The sequence below is a fragment of the Leuciscus leuciscus genome (assembly GCF_965113295.1).
Source record: "Leuciscus leuciscus genome assembly, chromosome: 5".
Classification (NCBI taxonomy): domain Eukaryota; kingdom Metazoa; phylum Chordata; class Actinopteri; order Cypriniformes; family Leuciscidae; genus Leuciscus; species Leuciscus leuciscus.
In genome coordinates, this window is record NC_138729.1 from 1,460,710 (window position 1) to 1,480,277 (window position 19,568).

The following is a 19,568-nucleotide window of genomic DNA, read 5'->3' on the forward strand; positions in this document are numbered from 1 at the left end:
CCTGGCCACTCCCTATTAAGTCCTATTGTACCGAATTTTGGTTGTAGTTCCACCAGAGTTCCACTGGGGGCGATCACCCATGAGTGCAAAATGAATGGGAGTCTATGGCGCTAGACGGCTAAATTTGTCTCTTTCACCCGATTGCCGTTGAGAAATCTCAGATTTGATTGTAGGTTCAACATGGGTTATAGGTCGAAAGTTGAATGAACGAGTACTTATGTCCTTTCAATTTCTACAGGTTGAGTTGTTGTTGCCCATAACACGCTAGCATTCTGCTAATGAACGCTGATTGGTCAGTGAAGGACTGATTACGACCAGAGATACCACTTGATGGCATTGTGTGTGTGTGTGTGTGTGTGTGTGTGTGTTTTTACCTGTGTCAGCTGCTGTGTTGTGTGTTTACCTGTGTCAGCTGTGTTGTGTGTTTACCTGTGTCAGCTGTGTTGTGTGTTTACCTGTGTCAGCTGTGTTGTGTGTTTACCTGTGTCAGCTATGTTGTGTATTTACCTGTGTCAGCTGTGTTGTGTGTTTACCTGTGTCAGCTGTGTTGTGTGTTTACTATGTTGTGTGTTTACCTGTCAGCTGTGTTGTGTGTTTATCTGTGTCAGCTGTGTTGTGTGTTTACCTGTGTCAGCTGTGTCGTGTGTTTACCTGTGTCAGCTGTGTTGTGTGTTTACCTGTGTCAGCTGTGTTGTGTGTTTACCTGTGTCAGCTGTGTTGTGTGTTTACCTGTGTCAGCTGTGTTGTGTGTTTACCTGTGTCAGCTGTGTTGTGTATTTACCTGTGTCAGCTGTGTTGTGTGTTTACCTGTGTCAGCTGTGTTGTGTATTTACCTGTGTCAGCTGTGTTGTGTGTTTACCTGTGTCAGCTGTGTTGTGTGTTTACCTGTGTCAGCTGTGTTGTGTGTTTACCTGTGTCAGCTGTGTTGTGTAGTTACCTGTGTCAGCTGTGTTGTGTGTTTACCTGTGTCAGCTGTGTTGTCGATGCCTCGAGAGAAAAGAAAGTGCAGAGCGCGAAAGCACCAAAATGACTGAAGGATTGCTGTAAAGCAGTATCTCTGGTCGTACGATGTGTATGACGTCATTGACATTTTAAAAGACTTTTTAAAGTGAAAAGTGACGGCCAAGTATGGTAACCCATACTTGGAATTTGACCACTGCATTTAACCCATCCAAGTTAAATGGTAAATGGTAAATGGACTGCATTTATATAGCGCTTTCACAGACCCAATGGCCACCAAAGCGCTTTACAATATTGCCTCACATTCACCCATTCACTCACTCATTCATACACCGACGGCGGTGTCAGCCATGCAAGGCGATCCAGCTCGTCGGGAGCAGCTGGGGTTAGGTGTCTTGCTCATGGACACCTCAACACTTGGTCAGGTGGCACCGGGGATTGAACCACCAACCTTCCGGTTTGTAGACAATCTACATGAACCACTGAGCCACTGCCGCCCCAGTGGCGGCAAACACACATTAAAGCACACACATTAGGAGCAGAGTAGTGAGTAGTTCACACACAGCAAACGTGGATACACACACACATTTGCAGAGCAGCGGGCAGCCTTTCGTGTGGCGCCCGGGGAGCGATTAGGGGTTAGGTGCCTTGCTCAAGGGCACCTCAGTCATTTCCCACCGGTTCTGGAATCGAACCAGCAACCTTTGGGTTACCAGTTCAACTCCTTAACCACTAGGCCAGGACTGCCCAAAGCAAATAAGTGACTCTAAACAATCTAACACCCAGCAATGTGTAATTTCTTTGCATCTCCTTTCGAATGCAACATTCAAATTACTAGACAAAAAATGATATCCTGAGAAAAGTGGATTTTGAAGGGTATAACTCCATAGACCTCCATTCATTCTGCACTCGTCCTATGAGCGCCCTCATGTGGAGCCAGAGTGGAACTGCAACCGGTTCAGAAACTGAAGCTTCCCCGGGGGCTGCCATTGATTAGCAGATCATCACCTGCTGTTAGCATCCCATTGACTCCCATTTATTTTGGCGTCACTTTGACAGCGAATAACTTTACATCTGAGGCGTTTAAGGACTCCATTTGACCATTATTAATTTCTAAAGAAACACGAAAATGTATAAAAGGCTCCATTACCTTGTATCTTACGTTATGGCCCCGTAGAAGCAGTTTTTGTAAAAATAGGCTACCGATTGCGTCATAACCACGCGACTCTCTGTCGCACAGTAGAGAGATTACCGTATGGGCATGAGGAGAAGCTCACGGGCAATCGGGGGACGTGGAGGCAAAATGACAAAATAATTAATCAGAATACTTAGCAAAAGTTGCTCCTGCTCCTAGCTCATGGACACCTCCTACTCACATTCTCCGTCTCTGCAAGTTTCGGAAGGGAATGATTCAGATTTCTCTTGGCACAGCTACTAGAAGACAGACGGGTTGCTCACGTCACATCTACGTCGTCAAGCTCAGTTTGAGTCTGCGCAGTACGCTCAGCCATCAGGAAGAAGAGCTTCTAATTTGCTTCACTTTTCTCCGTTGAAACCTATGGGGTCGCTGTGTCCAGTTTATATACTGTCTATGGGCGCTGCGCACTCGGCTGCTCATAAACATGTCTGCAATATATTTGACCTGCCACAAGATGGCGCTGTTTTCGAAACTCTTGATGCTTCGAATCTTTTCCCGAAACATTCAGGGGAAAGCCACAGTGCTTCATGAGGCATCATTTGCCCATCCCTACCTTCAAGTTAACAAATTAAGAAAAGGAAAAACATCTAGGTTACATTTAACAAAAAGTGGCCCACTTTACCCAGCCTGGTCCTACCAGACTCTCGTACATTTCATTTGTACAGAGAGTCTGGCCACTCTCCATTGACAAGCGTTAACTTCCTTGAAGACGGGTACTCTGTTAAAGTTTAAAACTATTGGATCTGCCCAGAGCCACTCTGGATCTGCCATAACCAATCGCTAACGTTTGGTCGTGACGTATGTCTACAACTCAAACTAGCGCACCTCAACGTCATCGTTCTCAGCCACTCCCTCTGTTCGCTGATTGGACCGCCAAAAAATTGGCCGGAGAAAACCCAAGAATATACCGCAAATCCAGACGGAGTGCTTAAAGGGATACTTCACCTCTGGAAAGATGAATGTGTATTTAAATTGGGTCATTTATGTAGTAGAAATGTGAATTATTTTTGAAGTTGGAGCTTTCTAGACTGAGAAAAGCCAAAAAATTATTTTTGGCTCATGTGGATGAAAGACAACAACTCCCAGAATGCACTTACTTCGCTGCCCTACGAGCAGCTGCTAGTCGACTCGACACTGAAAAGATGCCGTTTTATCGCGAGTCTCCGTGACGAGTCTGCCCAGGATTTCGAGATCGCCCAAAATGTCAGAGATTCGGCTTTTGCGTTCTACAGTCGCCATTCATTATGTTTACTGTGGCGAGCAGGACGAGGCTGAGGGGCGCGGGAGAACGGCCCGAGGCCGGTGGCGTGATTACTGATGAGCAACACCGGTCTCGTATCTCTCACGGAGGAGCGGGAATTTTCTTAGCAATGCTAAAACGCACATCAACCGATCACTTGTTTAGCGTTCATGTAAACACTACATTCAGATTCACCAATCGGACTGAATTCAGTTAGATTGAAACAAAAGGTGTGCATGTAAACAATGAATGGCGACTGCAGAAAGCAAAAACGGAAAAATCCCTGACATTTTGGACGATCTCGACGGCCGGACATGTCCGGGAAAAAGAGGATGGTAACCCCTACTACTCAGCTTTCTCCACAGAGCAAGAGACTGTTGGCTTATCTTTCAAAAAAAGATGGCTGACACTATTTGTACATTCTGTGAGTGAGATCCCTCTATGGGTGGGTTGAGAACATGCAGGACAGCTCCTACTACTGGCTGTAGTCTCTCGCCTCTGGCCAAAAAATCCTCAGATGACGCAAAATTAAGATTTTTTCCGTCATCTGAGGATTTTTTCCAGACAAAAAATACATAAATCTCTCGTCTCAGGGGGATATGAGGGTGGGAAGCACGGTAATTCGAAAATACTACAGGTTTTCTACTGATACAAAGCTTAATGCTAAATGCTGAAGTATCCCTTTAAAGGGGGGGTGAAATGTTTTTTACACTGTTAAAGAGTTGGATTCCCATGCATGGACAAAGTTTCAAAAATTAAGTTGTACGTTTGATGGAGTATTTCTGTGCCAAAAATACTCCTTCCGGTTTGTCACAAGTTTCGGAAAGTTTTTTTCGAGTATGGGTGTGTGTGACGTCAGATGGGACGGAATTTCCTTATATGGGTCCTAAGGGCACTTCTCCCGGAAGGGTGCGCGCGCACCCGTAGACCAGAGCGAGAGAGCGAAAGCAGTACGCCCATCAAAGCGCTGTGCTCGGCTTTAGGGAAGTCATCAACGGAGTTGTGCAAGTGTTCTTGGTTGTTCCCTGCATTTCGACGATTGTTTTATAAACAAGGCCCAGTTTGACGCCGGATTTGCAGATCGTCTAATGCTTAAGGATGGAGCCATCCCAACGATAAAGGTTCACGGTCGTGCGTTGGAACCGCAGGCGGTGAGTAAAACTGCTTCAAATGTCTGTGTGTTGTTAGCTATCGGCGCGTAAGCACAGCAAGTAAACAACATGATCACGCATAGTTAATGTATCTATGGAGCATGCGATGTATGGTGTGTGTGTGATTCGCGCTCGTGATTCTTTAGCTCCGCCCACACGGCACGCCTCCAGCCGCTCGTTTTTTCCGGAAAGACTCGGTACAGCCTATCTTTCTTTTATAAATCTACTCTATAGGTACTCAAGATTAACATGAGATTGACTGAAACTGAGTGTTTCACCCCCCCCCCCCTCGATGCCATAGAATAATCATTCCCCCAGACATTTCTAGTTCTACCTGCAAAGACAATTAAATAACAGTCCAATTCCACAGTTTACAGCGTCTGCTTTAAGGGCCTGTTTCTATTTTTTCACACTATTTCTCTGCACAATCCTTGCGTTTCTTCTCCATCTCGCTGACTATTTTGACAGATACACACTGACACTGCTGCACGCTCGCTCACTCGTTTAAAGTTGTGATTGGGCCAGCCCAGTGTCAATCAAGGAAAGAACCAATGGGCCGCTGATCTACGTGTTTCATGGGCTGGTCTGTCAGACAAAAAAAACGAACGCTGACTTTTTTTGACCAATGCATTACACCGGCAAAAACCCGGCGCCGCCAATTAAGCAAAAAAACAAAAAAAAACGAATGGGCCGCCGATGTACACATTTTATGGGCCGTAAAAAAGAAAGAAAAAATAATAATAATAAAAATTATGTATGAGTATGAGATGTATCGGCCCAAAAAGCACGTCGGCCCACCGGGAAAGTGCCCGGTATGCCCGATGGCCAGTCCAGCCCTGGCCCTGATACTGCCTTACCGTATTCACAGCTATTCGTAATGCAATTATAATTGTCATTATTTTTCATCGTAATAATCAGCACAATATGTTACAAGTACACTTTTTTTTTTTATTAAAAGAACCATAAAATAATGTTTATTTGTGTATATTACTATTTTTCTTATTAACAGTTTAGACAGCTCACGTTAACTACACGTTATCCCAAGAACAGATTTAGATCAGGCATACTACTGGCATACTAATGGGGTCCTAAGCTCAGACTCATCTCTTCAATAGGACTCATTTGTTCACCACACCGGAGAAATCCAGACGGAGTGCTTAAGGAAAATGAAAATGAGCGGAAGTAGGAGGGTGGAGCCATGGCTACACTTTACCTGCATTCACTAAAAGGGGATTTTAACTTCGATGCCATAGAATAATCATTCCCCCAGACATTTCTACTTCTACCTGCAAAGACAATTAAATAACAGTCCAATTTCATGTGAAATATAGGCTTGTCAGGTTCGGGACAGAGTCTGTAGAAATGGTTTCTTGAAAAACAACAACTTATGTGAGATGAATATCTGCTATATGAAGTGATGCTACATGAAATTCACATGTAATTGAACACTGACTGAGAATTAATGAGTCACAGTTGAGTTACCGAATGAAGGAGAGGAATCTATAGCAGAACTTCTTTTACTAAACACAAAACAATGAAGCAACTCTACACTGGAGAACACATTGTGCAATGCAAGACAAAGAACTGAATAAACTGAGTGCTATATATACACAGGCAAACAAAGGGAGCTAAATGAAACACAGGTGAACTTAATTAGTGACTAACAGACTATCATGGTTAACTTGTAGCTCCTAAAAGAGCAGCCAAAAGTGTGATTGCAAAGGAACATTCTCTCAGCCCCAGTTCAGGACTGCACACGGATCGAGGACAACTTGTGTCAGCTGTACGGTAACGTACCTTTGCTGTTTTAGGATTGTTCTTTTTTCTCCATTCTTGCAAAACTGACTTGATTTAGTACAACTAAAAAAAGTTAGTTTAAGCAAAAGTGTAGATGTTGTCTTTTATTTTACCAGTCCTTGTGAAAAAGTACACTTTAGCATGCTTTAAAGAGAAGAGTAGGGGAGAGCGAGGCACAACCTAACGCTTTTTGACTTTCTCAGTTTGTGTAAATCTACTTATGGTTCAGAGTATTTATTTTTTCCCACATTCTTTTCCCACATGTCTAGTACAATTATGTGGTTTTGTTTTATTAATACAGTATATACTTTTTTCTTGACATACCCCGAAAGAATGGAAGTGAAATGTGACAACATGCCCCATAGGTGGGGTACATTGTAACATGAGTGGGGCACATTGTAACATAACATATGACAGCTTAAAATGTTATCTGATCTAATAAAAAATATATACAATACAAACTAAAATATTTTCTAAATAAAATACAATTAAAAAACTTTTTCATATAAAATAATGGCAATTTTTAATAATGAAATATAAACAAATTTTTGAGTTTTGACTACGAACACATGAAAACACAGCTATACAACATAGTTCAAAACAAATAAATAATTAGTCATTTCTGAACATTGACTCTCAGTCTTTATTCACCTTTTTCTCACGGTTTCCCAATAAAATTAATAAAAGTAAAGAATATAATAGCATATTTCTAATAGGGGCTCATTGTAACGCAGTGTTACAACATGCCCCCGCCTGCACAACTGGGATTTAAACCCGGCTAGTGTCTTCTGCTAGTTAGCGAAGCATTAAATAACTATATCAACTGTTAAATAACATCTTGGAGATTAAAATAATATCAGATTTGTCTTATTTTAAATAAACACAAAAAATAGAGATGAAAAATCAACTTAAGGAAGAAATTTACTTTTGCTATGGTTTAATAAATGTCTATGGATATCTTCCAAAAAAAAGAATAATTTTGGCGGAATTTTTTTCTCTATATAGTGTTGATATGGCAACTAGTAAATACACAAAGTTTCGTCATCCAAGCATGTGCGGAAGTATTTAAAACAAGCGTGTTACAACTAGCCCCGCGTTAGGTTGTGCCCCGCGCTCCCCTACATATTATTGAAAATAAACCTATAAAAAATATACTTAAGTGCAAGAATGTAATGTTTTCAGACTTAATTGCATGTTTATGCATATTTTAAATGTATATTAAACAGTCCTTTGTTTGACTGAAGTATCTTTATTTGTAATCCATTTCATAATTACTTTGAAATATGGTTAAAGTGCACTGCTGAATGTACTGATGTTTACTGTGCAGTTATGGTCAACTAAAATATATTTTAATATAATTTCTATTTAAACTTATGTAATGCATTTAAAAACATACATGCAATGAAACATGAAGTTGGAATTTTGTACATTTAAGAAAATATTAACTTTTATATTTAATATTGAATAACATGTAGGCTACAACAGATCAAATTAAGTGTACTTCTTTAAAGCACAACAAAAAGATTTTTAAAACATAATGTACTTTAAAGTAAAACTCTTCGTTTGACATTACTTTTTTTTTTAAAAGTGTACATATACTTAATGTCAGTCCTGCCAGCAGAAGCGCTATGATGGCCACCAGAGGGCACTTCTCCCGATACCTTTTCCTTTTCCATAAACCTTTGCCTGGACTCATTTTAGTGTGATTACATCCACCTGTATGTCATTGGTTTGTTAATGTTTGTGTGTATAAGCCCTCTGGTGGCTTTCATAGGTACTTCGGCTGGCAGGTGTGACGCTTATGAACGTGTATACGGTGTGTACACTTAAGTGGCTTTTTATAATTCATCAGTGTTATTATCTGAAAGTGGACCTGCAGGTTTTTTTAATGTTTTTCTTTCAAGATACTACAGGTACACATCCAATGCCAATAAGTGCACTTTTTTTTTTTTCACAAGGGTACATAGCAATTCAAAAATTATACAGTTTTCCAGACAGCAACATGGTGTCGGCCCACATCTGGTACACATGGATTGCACACGGCCCAGATGTGGGCCGGATCTGGGCCGACACCATGTTGCTGTCTGGGTTCTTATATGGTTGAGCTATTTTACCTAATGCAACTTCCATTCTCAAAGCTTTGACCTTTTATGCTATCAAAAATATTATGTTCTTAAACCAAATGGCATGATTTCACTGATTTCCCTCTTCATTGTAGGCTTTAAAGATCAACATGGAGAAAATCATCCTAATATTCCCTCTGATATTGCTGGTGCTGCATATACAAGGAGGAGAGTTCTCCCAAAATCCAGTTTGTTTGCCTGAAGCTCCACAGCCGGAAGTCGAGGAGTTCGACAACACAATCTATGCCACTTGTGAAGTAACTCCCAGCCCCAATTTGCCACCTTGCCAGCCAAAGATCTTTGGGCAAATCCTCTTCAAGCAGGTCTTCCCCAATGGAGACTTAGAAGTGAAAATCAACCTCCGTGGTTTGCCTGCCGTCGATCGTCAAGAGCGTGCCATGCACATCCATCAGTATGGAGACCTCAGTCAAGGCAGCATCACTGTTGGTCCTCATTATAATCCAAACGGCGTTGACCACCCTCATCATCCTGGAGACCTGGGCAACTTTGCTTCCGAGCAAGGAGTTATAAAGCAGTTCCTGACGCTTCCAGACGCCAAGCTCTTTGGGCCTTATTCCATTCTGGGACGTTCGGTGGTGGTTCATGAGAAGGAGGATGATCTGGGAATGGGTTCAGATGAGGAGAGTAAAGTCAGTGGGAATGCTGGACAGAGAATTGCTTGCGGTGTGATTGGTATTACTACTCCAAGTCTGTGGCAGAAGACTGAACCGCTCCCCAAGAAAAGATGTGGAGGAAGGCACTGAGAGTCAAAGCTGAGGGAGTCGGATATGGTGGAAGGGCAGATTCAAATTGGATAATCATGGTTTTCCTTGTGTATTCTTTGTATGTGTCCTACATTAAAGTATATTTCATAACCTGAACATTCCCATGTTTTTTTTTTTCTTGGTCTCTTCAGAGGCTTTTTGGCCATGGCTTCCAATAGTAAATGCACCCTTAAAAATAAATGTAGGGTGAATGCGGGTAAAGTGGGCCGTTTAGTTTGATTTACTGTGCTAAGAGCATGACAATGGCCTTTAAAGATGCACTATTTCTTTAAATGATAAAATAGTTTTGGTTGATGCAATATGACACTGGAGGGTGTGCCTACATCTCAAGGCAGGACACCCTTATTGTTAAAGGTAGAAAACCCTCTAACATAAGATTTTATTTTCTAAATTATAAGGTTTCTCACACATATTGTGACTGTTCCTGGTTTGTTACTAAAGTTAACAGGGAATCAAATGCAAAGAATCAAATGTGTTGCTTTTCTTGTAAGGAGTTTATATATTGCTGACCCACTTTGGCTGAATGTCTTAAAGTGGGCCAGTAGGATTTATGTGAAGTGGGTGACCTGAAGTAATTATTTTCAAATTCATTAAATAAATTGCTGTATATTGGTTATTTTATAGTTGACATGAATAATCTACTTTTTTAGAGAACAGAATCATGGAAGAAATGAAAGGGCAGAAAATAAGATGAGGAAAGTTCAATCTGTAAAGTGAAGAAAGGAGCAAAATGTAGATTCAGAATGTAACGCTTTAAAATATAGACACAATTTAAGTTAATGTAAAGTGTTTAGAGAAAACAGATGCAAATGTTTTACAATATGGTTAACGGAGTATTTTACAATACTGCATACGAAGACGTGAAGTTGGACACTTTCTGCTTCCCGTAGTGACCGCTCACGTGGTGTTTGCATACTTTACCACAGCTGAAGTGAAATAAATGCAATATTTGCCAAATAATACACAAAGTATTGAATGAAAATGTCTCTGAAACGTGTACTGCTTCATACAGCGTCTGTTTGAACAAGAAAAAAGTTCAACATAAGCTACTATCAATGAAGTGGAGTACGTTTTTTAATCAGTTTTAATTTGATAAACATGACACAATACAACATCGCAACTACATGAAAAGAGTGTTTACTGTTATAAAAAACTGATTTGTGAGCTTTAGAGGAACTAAAGGTGTTCGAATAAACACGAAACACACGTGATCGTTGTCATGCGGTGAATCCGGCCAATCGTGTAACAGCTGTGACGTCATCAGCCCTCGTGCAGCCGCTCTTGAGAAGCTGTGCTGGCTGAGTTCTCCGGCTACTCTCCAATCGCTCTCGTGGTACTTTGATGGCATACGTCACAGTCACGTGGCGTCGCGCTGGATCAAGTCCAAGGGGGATAACAGAGCCCGTCTACGGAGAGCCTGGCCACTCCCTATTAAGTCCTATTGTACCGAATTTTGGTTGTAGTTCCACCAGAGTTCCACTGGGGGCGATCGCCCATTAGTGCAAAATGAATGGGAGTCTATGGAGCTAGACGGCTAAATTTGTCTCTTTCACCCGATTGCCGTTGAGAAATCTCAGATTTGATTGTAGGTTCAACATGGGTTATAGGTCGAAAGTTGAATGAACAAGTACTTATGTCCTTTCAATTTTTTACAGGTTGAGTTGTTGTTGCCCATAACACGCTAGCATTCTGCTAATGAACGCTGATTGGTCAGTGAAGGACTGATTATGACCAGAGATACCGCTTGACGGCATTGTGTGTGTGTGTGTGTGTGTGTGTGTGTGTGTGTGTGTGTGTGTGTGTGTGTTTTCGACGTGGTCTTTTAAAACAACAAAACAAAAACTCTTCTAGCACGTGTGTTTACCTGTATCAGCTGTGTTGTGTGTTTACCTGTGTCAGCTGTGTTGTGTTTCCCTGTGTCAGCTGTGTTGTGTGTTTACCTGTGTCAGCTGTGTTGTGTGTGTGTTTAACTGTGTCAGCTGTGTTGTGTGTTTACCTGTGTTCAGCTGTGTTGTGTGTTTACCTGTGTCAGCTGTGTTGTGTGTTTACCTGTGTCAGCTGTGTTGTGTGTTTACCTGTGTCAGCTGTGTTGTGTGTTTCCCTGTGTCAGCTGTGTTGTGTGTTTACCTGTGTCAGCTGTGTTGTGTGTTTACCTGTGTCAGCTGTGTTGTGTGTCTACCTGTGTTCAGCTGTGTTGTGTGTTTCCCTGTGTCAGCTGTGTTGTGTGTTTACCTGTGTCAGCTGTGTTGTGTGTGTGTTTACCTGTGTCAGCTGTGTTGTGTGTTTAACTGTGTCAGCTGTGTTGTGTGTTTACCTGTGTCAGCTGTGTTGTGTGTTTACCTGTGTCAGCTGTGTTGTGTGTTTACCTGTGTCAGCTGTGTTGTGTAGTTACCTGTGTCAGCTGTGTTGTGTGTTTACCTGTGTCAGCTGTGTTGTGTGTTTACCTGTGTCAGCTGTGTTGTGTAGTTACCTGTGTCAGCTGTGTTGTGTGTTTACCTGTGTCAGCTGTGTTGTGTGTCTACCTGTGTTCAGCTGTGTTGTGTGTTTCCCTGTGTCAGCTGTGTTGTGTGTTTACCTGTGTCAGCTGTGTTGTGTGTGTGTTTACCTGTGTCAGCTGTGTTGTGTGTTTACCTTTGTCAGCAGTGTTGTGTGTGTGTTTCCCTGTGTCAGCTGTGTTGTGTGTTTACCTGTGTTCAGCTGTGTTGTGTGTTTACCTGTGTCAGCTGTGTTGTGTGTTTCCCTGTGTCAGCTGTGTTGTGTGTTTACCTGTGTCAGCTGTGTTGTGTAGTTACCTGTGTCAGCTGTGTTGTGTGTTTACCTGTGTCATAGTGTTGTGTGTTTCCCTGTGTCAGCTGTGTTGTGTGTTTACCTTTGTCAGCAGTGTTGTGTGTGTGTTTCCCTGTGTCAGCTGTGTTGTGTGTTTACCTGTGTCAGCTGTGTTGTGTGTTTACCTGTGTCAGCTGTGTTGTGTAGTTACCTGTGTCAGCTGTGTTGTGTGTTTACCTGTGTCAGCTGTGTTGTGTGTTTACCTGTGTCAGCTGTGTTGTGTGTTTACCTGTGTCAGCTGTGTTGTGTGTTTACCTGTGTCAGCTATGTTGTGTATTTACCTGTGTCAGCTGTGTTGTGTAGTTACTAGGGGTGTGACGAGACGCTTACTCCACGAGACGAGACGAGACACGAGATTGGGTTCACGAGAACGAGACAAGACGAGATTTTTACACAATTTTTAAGAAATCCTCAATGATGAAATATATGAATGGAAAATAGTCTTTTATTCAACTGAAAATCACAAAATGCAAAACAATTTAGGTTCATTTTGAAATCAACTTGTAATGAATGTTATTTTACTTCTATTTTAATGAATTCTATGCAGTAAAGGACATGCAAACACTGCAAAATGTTTTGCTATAATCTCTACTGTCTGGCTTCTCCCCTGTACGATTTCACATGAGAAATCGAACTCCTTTCCACAAATCGAACATAAAGAAAAATAAAACAGTATAAATAAAATAAATATAAATAACTGAAATAACAATTTAAATGCAAACAGTAAGTGTGTATCCATAATCAAAGTACTGCTCTCTCAAAACTACAAGTTCACACAGAAACAACTTTTTTTTTTCAAGCATGAAAAAGAGATAAAATTAACTACACAGACAGAACAGACTAAGATTATGGTCATGTTCATTTTCAAGAATATAAGCATGTCGACGATTTCTGGCAGCAGTTGAGACTTTTGGGCAGTAGCCAACTAGGGCTGCACGATATGAGGAAAAGCTGCGATGTGCGATAACATTGTTTAATATTGATGTCGATATGACTTGTGATAGGCTATGTGAATGTTAGCTATACCGTTCCCATGTCTTAGTGCTTTAATAGGTTCTTTGCGCGATAGGTCAAATGTTTATTACCTGCCTGGTTCAGATAACACTATTTTAGCGCGATTTTGGCACGATCCGTTTCGTGGAGATTCGTAAAGGACAACGGGCGTCGGGACGCAAGATTCGATCGTTTCATTTCGAATAGTGTGTCATAGTGGGCGACAACCTACGCGTCTGCGATGCTTCAGGACATCATGACAGAAAGACTAGCATGTTTAACTTTAACGGTCCTCCACGACGGGTTGAGTGTGAGTGTGCGTGAGTGAGTGAGAGTGCGAGCAACAGTGAGTGTGCGTGTGTGCGCCCGCCAGTGAGCGTGAGCGTGTGTGTGTGTGTGTTCGCGCGCGCGCGAGTGAGTGAGCGAGGGACAGTGAGTGTGTGTGTGATTGGCCCGGCACACAAATTATTTAAAAGTGGCAGGGGCATCTTCAATAGGCTACTAATTTCACCCTCACGCTCCATCACACTGACATCACAACAACTCACGAGACAAAGTTTTACCTCGACGAGAAATCTCGTCGCGTTTTAATCTCGCGAGATCTCGTAACACGAGATCTCGTCACACCCCTAGTAGTTACCTGTGTCAGCTGTGTTGTGTGTTTACCTGTGTCAGCTGTGTTGTGTGTTTACCTGTGTCAGCTGTGTTGTGTGTTTACCTGTGTCAGCTGTGTTGTGTAGTTACCTGTGTCAGCTGTGTTGTGTGTTTACCTGTGTCAGCTGTGTTGTGTGTTTACCTGTGTCAGCTGTGTTGTGTAGTTACCTGTGTCAGCTGTGTTGTGTGTTTACCTGTGTCAGCTGTGTTGTGTGTTTACCTGTGTCAGCTGTGTTGTGTGTTTACCTGTGTCAGCTGTGTTGTGTAGTTACCTGTGTCAGCTGTGTTGTGTGTTTACCTGTGTCAGCTGTGTTGTGTGTTTACCTTTGTCAGCAGTGTTGTGTGTGTGTTTACCTGTGTCAGCTGTGTTGTGTGTTTACCTGTGTCAGCTGTGTTGTGTGTTTACCTGTGTCAGCTGTGTTGTGTGTTTACCTGTGTCAGCTGTGTTGTGTGTTTACCTGTGTCAGCTGTGTTGTGTGTTTACCTGTGTCAGCCGTGTTGTGTGTTTACCTGTGTCAGCTGTGTTGTCGATGCCTCGAGAGAAAAGAAAGTGCAGAGCACGAAAGCACCAAAGTGACTGAAGGATTGCCGTAAAGCAGTATCTCTGGTCGTACGATGTGTATGAAGTCATTGACATTTTAAAATACTTTTTAAAGCAAATAAGTGACTCTAAACAATCTAACACCCAGCAATGTGTAATTTCTTTGCATCTCCTTTCGAATACAACATTCAAATTACTAGACAAAAAATTATATCCTGAGAAAAGTGGATTTTGAGGGGTATAGCTCCATAGACCTCCATTCATTCTGCACTCGTCCTGTGAGCGCCCTCATGTGGAGCCAGAGTGGAGCTGCAACCGGTTCAGAAATTGAAGCTTCCCCGGGCGCCGCCATTGATTAGCAGATCATCACCTGCTGTTAGCAATTCCATTGACTCCCATTCATTTTGGCGTCACTTTGACAGAGAATAACTTTACATCTGAGGCGTTTAAAGACTCCATTTGTCCATTATTTATTTCTAAAGAAACACGAAAATGTATAAAAGGCTCCATTACCTTGTATCTTACGTTATGGCCCCGTAGAAGCAGTTTTTGTAAAAATAGGCTAACGATTGCGTCATAACCACGCGACTCTCTGTCGCACAGTAGAGAGATTACCGTATGGACAGGAGAAGAAGCTCGCGGGCAATCGGGGGGACGTGGAGGCAAAATGACAAAATAATTAATCAGAATACTTAGCAAAAGTTTCTCCTGCTCCTAGCTCATGGACACCTCCTACTCACACTCTCCGTCTCTGCAAGTTTCGGAAGGGAATGATTCAGATTTCTCTCGGCACAGCTACTAGAAGACAGACGGGTTGCTCACGTCACATCTACGTCGTCAAGCTCAGTGTGAGTCTGCGCAGTACGCTCAGCCATCAGGAAGTGAGAGCTTCTAATTTACTTCACTTTTCTCCGTTGAATCCAATGGGGTCGCTGTGTCCATTTCTTATACTGTCTATGATCAAGAACTAACCGGCATGCACTGCTTCATGCCTCGCTTTCTTTCCAGTCACGTGAATGCATCACTTCGCGTGTCGGAATGTTTGAACCCAGACCATAACTCTACAGGTTTTTGTAAGTTTAAGTCCATTTACTAAAAAAAAAAAAAAATGATATAAATAAGCCTATAGCCTATGTTACATGATCATATATTCTGAGACATAAACAGCATATAGAAACCATAAAATAATTATACCAACATTTACTTGCCTCAAGCAACTCTGTTGGTATTTTTATAATTAGTATTAATATAATTGTTACATTTATTTTATTGCTACACTTTAATATGAGAATTATATTATCAGAAAACTGAACATTTCGTGTTATCAGGCTTTTATTTGTGCTTAATGGATAAAACAACGGCGCTGCACACTCGGCTGCTCATAAACATGGCTGCAATATATTTGACCTGCCACAAGATGGCGCTGTTTTCGAAACTCTTGATGCTTCGAATCTTTTCCCCAAACATTCAGGGGAAAGCCACAGTGCTTCATGAGGCTTCATTTGCCCATCCCTACCTTCAAGTTAACAAATTAAGAAAAGAAAAAACATCTAGGTTACATTTAACAAAAAGTGGCCCACTTTACCTAGCCTGGTCCTACCAGACTCTCGTACATTTCATTTGTACAGAGAGTCTGGCCACTCTCCATCGACAAGCGTTAACTTCCTTGAAGATGGGTACTCTGTTAAAGTTTAAAACTATTGGATCTGCCAAGAGCCACTCTGGATCTGCCATAACCAATCGCTAACGTTTGGTCGTGACGTATGTCTACAACTCAAACTAGCGCACCTCAACGTCATCGTTCTCAGCCACTCCCTCTGTTCGCTGATTGGACCGCCAAAAAACTGGCCGGAGAAAATCCAAGAATATACCGCAAATCCAGACGGAGTGCTTAAGGAAAATGAAAATGAGCGGAAGTATGCTGGAGGGCGGAACCATGGCTACACTTTACCTGCATTCACTAAAAGGGGATTTTAACTTCGATGCCATAGAATAATCATTCCCCCAGACATTTTTACTTCTACCTGCAAAGACAATTAAATAACAGTCCAATTTCATGTGAAATATAGGCTTGTCAGATTTGGGACAGAGTCTGTAGAAATGGTTTCTTGAAAAATAACTTATGTGAGATGAAAATAACTTGGATCCGCCTGGATCCAAGATGGCGCCGTGGAAGGCAGCCTCGGTACTTCGCTCTCTGTTACTTTGTTTGTTTTTGTGCGTCTACTATGTTTTCAGCGGTTTTTCACCAGTAACTTTTACCAGAGAGGAACTATTGAACATCAGGCAATACTCTATAGGAACTTTTTCTCCGGTTTTCGCTAACCCAGAGTACTTTGCTGAAATACTGATCGGAGGCGCAGCGACTCTCCATGGAATCTGCCGAAGACGCAGACGGGGGAAACGAGCAGGAGCGCTGGTGAGATTAAGAAAGCGGGGACTACGCACCTCGCTTCCAGCCATTCAAACGTCCGGTCTTTGACTAACAAGATGGATGAGCTTCTCCTCCTCAATCAAACCAACCGAGACTTTTACAGCTCCGCCGCCCTGTGTTTTACTGAAACATGGTTGTGTGAACGCATTCCGGACAGCGCACTTCAGCTACCTGCTTTCGGGGAAAACAAAAGGCGGAGGAATCAGCTTCTACCTAAACAAAGGTTGGTGTACTGATGTTACTGTGTTGAAAAAGACTTGCAGTCCCCACCTAGAAACTCTCATCATAAACTGCAAGCCTTTCTATTCTCCGTGTGAGTTTTCTTCGTTTGTTTTGGTCGGTGTTTACATACCACCACAAGCCTGCGTAGCTGACGCAATACAACAGCTTGCCGATCAGATAACAGACGCAGAGAAACAGCACCCAGACTCTTTCGTGATTATTGTCGGTGATTTTAACAGTGCTAAACTCAATAAAGAACTCCCTAAATACAGACAACATATCAAGATTCCCACCAGGGACAAAAACACTCTGGACCACTGTTATACAGTCTTAAAGGATGCCTATCACGCGGTCTCTAGGACTACCCGATCATTGTCTCCTTCATCTCATCCCAACTTACAGGCAAAAACTTAAAACCTCTAAACCTGTGGCAAGGTCTGTTAAAAAATGGACAAGAGAATCCAAGCTGGAGTTGCAGGCTTGCTTTGATTGCACTGACTGGAGTGTCTTTGAAGCTGCAGCTACAGACCTCAATGACTTCACTGACTACGTTTACATGCAGCCAATAACCCGTTCAAAACCGGGATATTAGCAATAACCCGGTCGCGCACGGCCATGTAAACACCGGCAAAAACCCGGATATGCTCATATCCCGGTTTTTAAAAACCCGGATATTATACCTGGGGTACCCCCTTTCTAACCCGAATATTTGGTCATGTAAACGCGTATCGGCATATCCCCATCAAAAGGGACATTGATTTGTGTTCTGCGCATGTTCTATTCGCAAGGAATCTTGGTCTTTTGAGTAGGGACGGCGCATACAGAAACCCGCGTGCAGTATACCGGAAGTAAACAAGAAGTAGAGGTAAACATGGCGAGACGCAGCACAGCACCACACTTTTGGAGCGAGGAGGAAAGCGCAAACAAAGGCGATCGCTATATTCCCCGAACTATTCATTATCCGCATGCTGCTGCTGTTGTTGTTGTCTTTGGATACAGGAAAAAGAATCGGAAATGACGCATATTGCGTCTTAAGGAAGTCCGTACGTCCAGACGCTAACCGCGCGTCGCCGTTTACATCGGGATATTGTAAATTCCATGTATACAGGAGTAACTCTCTCTGCTCACGCATGTAAACGCGTTATTCCGAATGTTTCAGAAACCCAAATAGTGACCCTAACCCGACCATAACCCGGATATTGGCTGCATGTAAACGTAGTCACTGATACTGTAACATCTTATATCAGTTTTTGTGAGGACATCTGTGTAAAAACCAAGACATTTTGCACATATAATAACAGCAAACCTTGGTTCAATCCTAATCTTAGGAAGTTGCGCCAGGCGAAAGAGGAAGCCTACAGTAGGGGGGACCGGGATCTATATAGGCAGGCCAGGAATGATCTAATGAAGGCGATCAAGGTAGCCAAGACTAGCTACAGTGAGAAATAAAAAAATTGCCTCTCAGCCAACGACCCTGCATCAGTTTGGAAGGGACTGAAACAGATCACAGATTACAAGAGCTCATCCCCCCACCCTGCATAAAATCTCAGACTGGCTAATGACCTGAATGACTTCTACTGTAGGTTTGAAAGGCATCCATTATCACACCTCTCACGCACAAAAGGTTTTTCCCCAACAATCCACCCCCTCTCCCCACCCGTGTTGATAATCTGTGAGAATGATGTGTGTCGGCTGTTCCAGAAGCAAAAGCCCAAAAAGGCCCCCGGCCCTGACGGCGTTTCTCCATCCTGCCTGCGTGCCTGTGCGGAACAGCTGGTGACGATTTTTACGCGGATTTTCAACTGGTCTCTGGAGTTGTGTGAAGTGCCCTCCTGTTTTAAACGGTCCACCATCATTCCAATCCCCAAAAAATCCAAATAAATGACTACAGGCCTGTCGCTTTGACTTCTGTGGTCATGAAATCTTTTGAGAGACTGGTGTTGTGCCATCTGAAGGACATTACAGGCCCCCAGCTGGACCCCCTGCAGTTTGCCTACAGGACAAACAGGTCGGCAGATGATGCTGTTAACATCGGACTGCAATACATACTGCACCACCTCGACTCCCCAGGGACGTATGCTAGGATCCTGTTCGTGGACTTCTCAGCGTTCAACACCATCATAACTGAACTCCTACATCAGAAGCTCACCCAGTTTTCTGTGCCTGCCTCCACCTGCCAGTGGATCACCAGTTTCCTGAGTGATAGGCAGCAGTATGTCAGATTAGGGAGCATTTCATCCAAACCCCGGTCCATCAGCACCGGCGCTCCTCAGGGGTGTGTCCTCTCCCCACTGCTCTTTTCCCTCTATACCAATGACTGCACCTCAAAGCACACGTCTGTGAAACTCTTGAAGTTTGCTGATGACACAACTATCATTGGTTTGATCCGGGACGGGGATGAGTCTGCCTACAGACAGGAGGTGGAGCAGCTTGTCCAATGGTGCAGTCAAAACCACCTGGAGTTCAATCCCAAGAAGACTGTGGAGATGACAGTGGATTTTAGGAGAAGGCCCCCCTCCACTCCCCCCACTCATCATCCAGAATGACACAGTGTCCTCTGTGGACTCCTTTAGGTTCTTGGGCTCTACCATCTCAAGGGACCTAAAATGGTCCACCCACATCGACTGTGTCCAAAAAAAAGGCG

General features: G+C 42.8%; 1 protein-coding gene across 2 annotated transcripts; it reads left to right on the top strand.

The window, feature by feature from the left end:
* Positions 1 to 6,083: 6,083 nt before the first annotated feature.
* On the top strand, positions 6,084 to 9,289 carry LOC309499328 (uncharacterized protein). 2 transcript variants are annotated; one of them, XM_082170567.1, is made up of 2 exons: positions 6,084 to 6,337; positions 8,565 to 9,289. In XM_082170567.1, the coding sequence occupies exon 2, from the start codon at positions 8,580 to 8,582 to the stop codon at positions 9,231 to 9,233; it is 654 nt and encodes a 217-aa protein (XP_082026693.1). In that variant the 5' UTR covers positions 6,084 to 6,337; positions 8,565 to 8,579; the 3' UTR covers positions 9,234 to 9,289. The 2 variants fall into 2 exon arrangements, with proteins under 2 accessions (XP_082026693.1, XP_082026692.1); XM_082170566.1 differs by having other exon boundaries at positions 6,090 to 6,332.
* The last annotated feature ends 10,279 nt before the right edge of the window (positions 9,290 to 19,568 follow it).

What these genes read in the sequence shown, in the direction of transcription:
- LOC309499328 (XM_082170567.1), top strand. Translation starts at nt 8,580, where the DNA reads ATGGAGAAAATCATCCTAATATTCCCTCTGATATTGCTGGTGCTGCAT.